Below are 7,641 nucleotides of genomic sequence, written 5' to 3' on the forward strand. Positions count from 1 at the left end.
CTTTCCTCTACCACAAAAAATTAGTTCATGATTTTTACTAACCAAAAAAAATAGGCCATAGAAAAATATTTTTCATTGACCACAGAAAATAAACTTTTATTTTAGTGGAAAATATTTTTCATTAAAATATTACCCTTCTTCTACCAAATAAAAAAATAATAATAATATCTATATTTCTATCATTTGATTTTCATACATACTTTTTGATTTTTTTCTTTTTAATCTCTATCATTTGATTTTCATACATAGACTTTCTGATTGATTTGTAATCGATCTGTGCTTCTCTCTTATTTTACTTTTAGACCCTTGTGTTTGTATATTTGTTTTTGATGCAAGATTGTTTCTTCTTTTTTTTTTTGAAAATTTTCTCTTCTCTGTTTGTTTGCTGAGAAAACCGAGCATTAGAACCAAATATAATTAAAAAATAGCTTGATTAGTTGTTGATTTTTTAAATATTTTAAATGTTTTTTTAATTGATTAAAATATTAAAAAAATTCACTAAAAATAAAAAAATACTAATTAACAACTCAAAAAAATAATTTTCAAAAATTGAAACAAATTTTTAATACAAAATCTATTTTGACTCGTTCATACCCGCCCATTTGACACTTTTGAAAAAAAAAAAAAAAAAACTAACAAATTATTCCAAAATTCCCCCCAAAATTTCCCTCATTTTTCTTCTTCTCAGTCGCGCCCATCTCTCTCTGTCTCTCTCTCAATCGTTTTGTATTTTTTTTCCCTTTGAATTTCAGCCTCTTTTTCTCTCTCTCATTTGTTGCATAACCCTAACCCAACCCGTCTTTGAGAGAGATGCAGAGACGAAACGACATGGAGATGAAGGCGATGTGACTCCGGTAGACGACTCCAGCAGACGACTCCGGCAGCTAGGCGAGGGGAGGCGACATCGAGGCAAGGGTCGAATCAGTGCAATTTCCTCAATTTACACACGAATTCCGATTCGACGACCACGTCGCAGCAGCAGCAGCAAGGGTCGAATCAGTGGCTCTCGAGATCAATTCTTCAGCGCAACGAAGTGCAGGTCTCGAACGATTCGATGATGGCTGCTGCGGCGATATCGCACGAATCGGCTGATTTGAACAACAATAAAGTGGAGAACAATGGAGGAGAGATAACAGGGAGCGATGTTCGTGGTGGCGAGGGAGTTATGAATTGGCAGAGTGCTAGGCTCAAATCTGAAATTCTGGCGCATCTGCTTTACGAGCAGTTGTTATCGGCTCATGTTGCGTGCTTGCGTATCGCAACACCGGTGGATCAGTTGCCGAGGATTGACGCTCAGCTCGCTCAATCGCAGCACGTGGTGGGGAAGTATTCGGGTCTCGGCCATGGTAGCATTGGCGATGATAAGGAGCTCGATCAATTCATGGTAAGTAATTAAGCTTCTTGTGCTCTGTTTTATCTATATTTTCTCTGATAATTGTTTGAATTTTGTTTGTTTGTATTATTCTTTTTGCTGTGGATGTTATTAATTAGGTGATATGTGTATGCTATTTATGAAACTGAAGATGAGTTTATTATGGGTCTTGTTTCTGATTGTTTTGTCATCCAATTTTGTCTCTATGCTGTCAAAAATCAGAACATAACAATTCATCAGGGCGAAAATTTTCCTTGCTATAGATTATTTTTTTAAATCAATTTTGATCAATATCCTCTTGACAAGTAAATATTATAGGGAAAATATTGGTTATTTTTGTTCTTTCTGTACTTGTTGCGTTCGTATGGATCTGCATTGTAATGTGAAGAGTGGCTGGAACAAGGGCATCAAACGTTTTGCTCATAAAATTAAGTTATTTTAGGAACTTATAGTATTGTTATACTAAATATTGGATGAGAGGTCTTGATTAGTTGTCTTTGCTCTTAAATTAAGTTCTTGGTAGGAACTTTAAAGTATTGTTTTACTAAATTATATGAGAGGTCTTGATTTGCAGTGATAGACAATTACTTATTGGAGCTGAGACTGTTGATATGAAAAAATGGCCAATATTGCTGCTTATTCATTGAGTGTTACTCATGATTGAGAAGCTTTGAGCCTGAAGCTTCACTTGCTATTTTAAACACTTTACTCTTATTATATTAAGTGCTCCTTCCATCGTCTCATTCTTGAATTTAAGTTTCCCTCGTTTTTGGAATAGATGCCACTTTAACATATTGTTTGCCAAACACTTTCTGTAGAAGATATCATATCACAAATGGATGGTTTTTTGTTATTGTATTTTCTTGCACAATGAAGAAAATGGTTCATGCTATTTTTATTTTTTCCTTGTCTTTAACTTTTTGCTTTCTCCTTAGTGCAAGATATATGGGTTGTCACAAAAACAGTGCCCGTACTTGGACATGAGAAGTAAAAAATTGCTTAATAGTGTAGATATATATACATACCTCTATGTTTCTGTGAGATTGTTAGACCGGTTTGTAAGTATATACCCCTATATCTTTCTCTATCTATACGTTTATATTTTTTGAGAAGAAAACAGAGAAAGAAGAGCCTTAACAAATCTGCCCATTGTAATTGTAAGTGCTTTAAATTTGAATTCTTGGTTTTTGGGTCTTCAAAATTGTATTTCAAATTTACGACTTTGAATGATATGGTTATGGCTATGTTCATTTTTTCTCTTTGTTTACTTTCTGAAAGCTTTATTGATGTTTACAATGCACTTCTGGTCAATTTTTATTTAAATTTAATATATAAATGTTTTTTCGGCTTTACTTATGATTTTATTGGACATAAATACAGGTGTTGTTGGCATGGAAACAGATTTTTACTTGAATTTTTTAGGTGACACCTGTGCATTCTGCTATTTATTCTGATGGATAAATTTCACTTTTGGCAAATTGTAACAGGTAAGCTGATGCATTTGTGTCATTATTTGGAAGAGAATTCACAAATAATGTTGTATAATTTTTTTGTTTGACTGCATTTAGAAGTGAGTTGCTTCCAATAATGTGTCTTTGTGTATGCTGTTGAACGGTATGATTATATTTCTCAGTTTGTTAGGCTCTGAAATATATTTTTTCAAGTTTGATTGTAAAATATCTTGTGGCAAATGAATATTTATCCTTGCTTTTAAGTGAAAGGTCATTGGATGTTATAATGGATTTTTATGTTTTCCTACATTCCATAGATTAGATTTTGTTCGGTCAAAATGTAAACGTGAACTTCAATTTTTAACATAATAATATTCTGAACGAGTTGTTCTATTGAGTTGATTATTTATGCTATCAATCTTGGAATTTTGAAGATGCACATATATAACAGATGACCTATAAATTGTTATATTAATAATGATAATGAAGTGTGCCCCTTACAATCGATGCTCAATCCAAATGTTAAGTGTGGCATTGCTCTTATACGACATAAGACTACTTAAAATGCAATTAATGATTCTCTTACCCTCTTAAATTTTTAGATTGAATTGACCTTTATATATGTGTGTGGATAGATAAATGTCAGGTGCTCATACTACAGAGGGCGATGCAAGATCAGAGCACCTTGTGACAAAATATTTGATTGCAAGCAATGCCATAATGAATCCAAGGTCTTTTAAGTATTTTGTTTGATTTTGTTTGTTTTTTTGTAGTTGATTAAAACAATATTACTCTGCTATTGCTACTGTTGTGAGCATGTAATTGACACCAGAGAGTTCAAGCTAATTTATTATTATTTTTTTTTCAAATTATTATTGATGACTGTACATATTTGTCCTACTTTGTTGGGAGGTTTTATACACCAATGGATTTTGTAAGGTCTTTTGTGCTCACTTATCTTGAAGACTTGTAATGGTCTGCTGCTGTAGCATTTTTGTTTGGAGATTTTGATCAGGATTCTACTTTTTCACTATAGTTTTAATATGTTCTTTTACATGTTTTATTGTTTTAGCTATTGTTAATCTTTTATGACTACTTACTGGATACTCTGTATTATTTTCCTTTCAATAAAATTGAGCATGCACCACTGTCACCTTTCTATGCTACATTTGATTTCCTGTTAAAACTTGCTCGAACAACCGGTACGGGCCATCGTGTGAAGCATGAACCCTCACAACTAGTGTATAATAAGAGGGAGCTCATACCTGCTACAGTAGTAGGTGGCTCTCTTTTTTTCTTCATTTTCTATCCTTTTGTTTTGTGCTTTGGTTGTTTATTTATTTTTTTGTTTTTTTCTGGACAATTTTGCAACTTACAACCTTGGGAGTTTAACAATGGCTCTGCTAAAAAAAAAAAAAAAAACTCTATGAAGGAGAGCCAGCCACGTATACCATCCTTTTACACCACACAATTTCTCTTCACTTCACTTCACTTCACTTCAGTCTATGCATGCGTATCTCATTTTCTCTCCGTACTGCAAATTCTTCACCTCTCAGTCTGCGTGTCTCTCAGTCTCTCCTCGTCCAGAGAGATGTCCACGATTTGGACTATGGTTTGAGATCTTGATGGCGATGAGTTCATGATCCCAAAATACTACCAAAGATGTGTTCAACTTGATTTCGATTTTGGATTACAATTTGGAATTTCTATGAGAATTCGCCCAACAAAATTAGGGTTTCTTCTTCTCTTCGGGTACAGTACATAATTTATTTTTTTATTTATATTTTGTTGCGAAAAAAAAGGGCTTTCGCTTACAACATCTCATCTTCAAAATCGAATCAACATAATTAATCATGTATGGAAGTTCTACGAGACTCGTCTAACAAAATCAGGATTTTTTTTCTTCTATTTTTTATGTACTGTACACAAATTTTTTTGTTTGTTTGTTTGTTTGTTTTTGTTGTGTAACAAACGTTTTGTTTTCATTATTTATTTATATTTAATTTATATTTGTTAACGATTTTCTTTCTTTCTTTCTTTTTTTCATTTACTTTTTTTTTTTGAAGGGTTGTGTGGTTATCATGTTTTGTCTTCTGCATTTCCTGCTGGATTCGACTTCTTTCTGTTCAGGTAAGAAAGGCTTTCTCTGTGTGGGGATATGTTTCGGGCAAGAAAATTCATTTTAATTGTTCAAAAACACAAGGCATTAAGACTTGTTTGGATTAGGTAGATATCTCCAGGAGCATGGTAAGCCATGGAATTTTAGTTTGTTAAGAATAACATATTTTGAAAATTAAATTAAATGACTTATTGACTAACCAGGATTATTATTATTTTTTATTATTGTGGTGACTTTGGTTGGTTGCAGTGTCTGAGTGATGATGAATAAAGAGACACACAGGTTATCTAAGATTCCAGATGAAGTTCGAGTGGAAAATATGTTGTACATTGCATTACGCACGGACACTTCTTATTTTTGTTGTGGTTATTGGATATGATCAATAAATGCTGGGCATCTTTTCCTGTAGAATACATAGCTTGAGTTTGTGAGATTGCTGAAGGCATATAAACAAAGTTCGGTTGGTACATTGTTTTGTCTTACTTTGGAGGCAATTGACGTTGGTGTGAAGAAAACGTATTTTGCAAAAACTTTGAGAAATGGTAGCTAGAATTGCTGATTGGAGTTATAATCATTTCAGTTTTTTCCTAACAAGATAGAAACATAATTGGCAAGCCAGGTAACCATTTTACAACTTTGTAAAGTCTCACTTTGATCGAAGTCTTATACATATTTAGAAAGATTGCACAACAATTATTTCTTGATTATTGTATACCTTACCTACATGTGTGTTACTTTACTTGTGATGGACTTTTGTTGTAGTTGTACATTATTACGTTTGCGAATGGAAATTGAATTAGAGATGTCATTAAACTGGTGTATTATGATTGAAACTTGTTTAGAAGTGATAATCTTGCCTTAAAGATGGATAGTGATGGTATGCAAAATGAGAACATAATTTGGGATCTAATGTGCCTTGTTAAGGAGTTGTTTTAGTTCTTTCAATTTCCGATTTCTCTTTTTTTGAATGCCAAAGTCAGTATTTGGTGGCAGATACTTGAGCATATTCTGAGACACTGATTAAGAACTTGAGTCTTGCAGATCACTTGGTGTTCTCAAGCTCTATGGTGCTCATGTTTTTGTCATGACATTAGAGCCATATAATATTTTCTCATTCTGCCTAATCACAAATCTGTCATATAAATCCACGAAAGCAGTTCCTGAAACCTGAATATAAACAGAACTTTATGCAGACTACTATATTATGTTTAGGTTCTTAATTGATTTTTTGGGAGCTAAATATAATGAATTGCGTGGAATTACAGTTCTTCATTCCACTGGGTTTTGCTTATGTACTGTTTGAACATATGATTCCTCTTCCCTTCAGAACTGGTTAATGAATAAATAAAACAAAAAGAGAAGTTTATTCTCATTTTTTTCAGTACACATGAGATTGACTACTAAAATTTGGTCAGAAAGAATTTATGCACCCATTTCTCTTGAAATAAATCTAGTTCTCCGGTGTTTTACAGTTAAGTTGCCTAAATGATCAAATAGTGGACTGCTATTTGGGAGGAAATATTAGGATATCCAACTTCCCACTACTTTTCTTTTTGTCATTCTATGTCAGGCTTTTTGGGATCTTTAGTTGACATGGTGGAATTATGAATCATTTTGTAAAAATAAATCTGCAAAAAATTCTTGTGTCAACAGAAAACACCAAGCACGATGCAGACTCCTTGACGCTTCACATGATGATTAGCCGATCTTTTTACAAGTCCTGATGAACTTTGCTTCATGCTTGGGAGCCATTTTAATATTTGTCAAAATAATATATTCTATGGATTATAAAACCTAAATTCTTGCAAGAATACAAGTAACCATCAATACGCTTACAAGGCTTCAAAAATTTCCATTTACTAATTTCTTTGAGCAACTGTCGTGGTCATAAAACGACTGCATTATATTATTTTAAGACTTATTTTGATACATAAACATGTTCTACATTCAAAACGAAAGTTTTTTTAAATGGAACCAACCCGAGATCCCCTACCCCTAAAAAGTAAGGGGAAAGGGTATGGGACTAAAGCCAAGGCCTTTTTCCTTCCATCAAGAATACAAGTAACCATCAATACGCTTATAAGGTTTCAAAAATTTTCATTTGCTAATTTCTTTGAGCAACTGTCATGGTCATAAAATGACTGCATTATATTATTTTAAGACTTATTTTGATACATAAACATGTTCTACATTCAAAAGGAAAGTTTTTTTTTAAATGTATCTTATTTTTCATATATCTTCCTCTTATAATGTAGACACATTATGTACTCTTGCTCTGTTCTTTTAAAGAACAACTGCAACAACATGTTCGTGTGCATGCAATGGAAGCAGTAATGGCTTGCTGGGAGATTGAGCAATCCCTACAAAGCTTAACAGGTATGTTCATTATTTATTCTTTCTAGATTTGTTCATTTCTCAGATTTCTTGTGTACTCCAATAGATTCCAGGTTTCCCTAGAATTTGAAATCCTTTTTCCGCAGGCCAATTTTTACTTGCTTTCTTGTAATGATGTTGATTATCATACAATTTTTTGACAGTTCGAGACCTTTAGTGCTGTTACTTACATTGAAGTTTACATAACTTCTCATGACCTTATGTCAACTCCATTGAGAAGCATGAAGCAAAAAAACTATGATTAAAATTCCCACAAGCATCAATAGGCTTCGATTTTTAGATGCTCAAATCAACACTTCCATTAC

At 32.9% G+C, this 7,641-nt stretch overlaps 1 protein-coding gene across 1 annotated transcript; it reads left to right on the forward strand.

Moving 5' to 3' along the window:
- The first annotated feature begins 843 nt into the window (after nucleotides 1-843).
- Nucleotides 844-7,359, forward strand: LOC145798860 (homeobox protein knotted-1-like 3). Its single transcript, XM_082888078.1, has 2 exons — nucleotides 844-1,384; nucleotides 7,198-7,359. Exons 1-2 carry the CDS (start codon nucleotides 1,055-1,057, stop codon nucleotides 7,342-7,344), a joined length of 477 nt encoding a protein of 158 aa, XP_082744204.1. The 5' UTR covers nucleotides 844-1,054; the 3' UTR covers nucleotides 7,345-7,359.
- Nucleotides 7,360-7,641: the final 282 nt, after the last annotated feature.

This window comes from Camellia sinensis, chromosome 9 (genome assembly GCF_055761805.1).
Source record: "Camellia sinensis isolate YWXY chromosome 9, ASM5576180v1, whole genome shotgun sequence".
Lineage (NCBI taxonomy): Eukaryota > Viridiplantae > Streptophyta > Magnoliopsida > Ericales > Theaceae > Camellia > Camellia sinensis.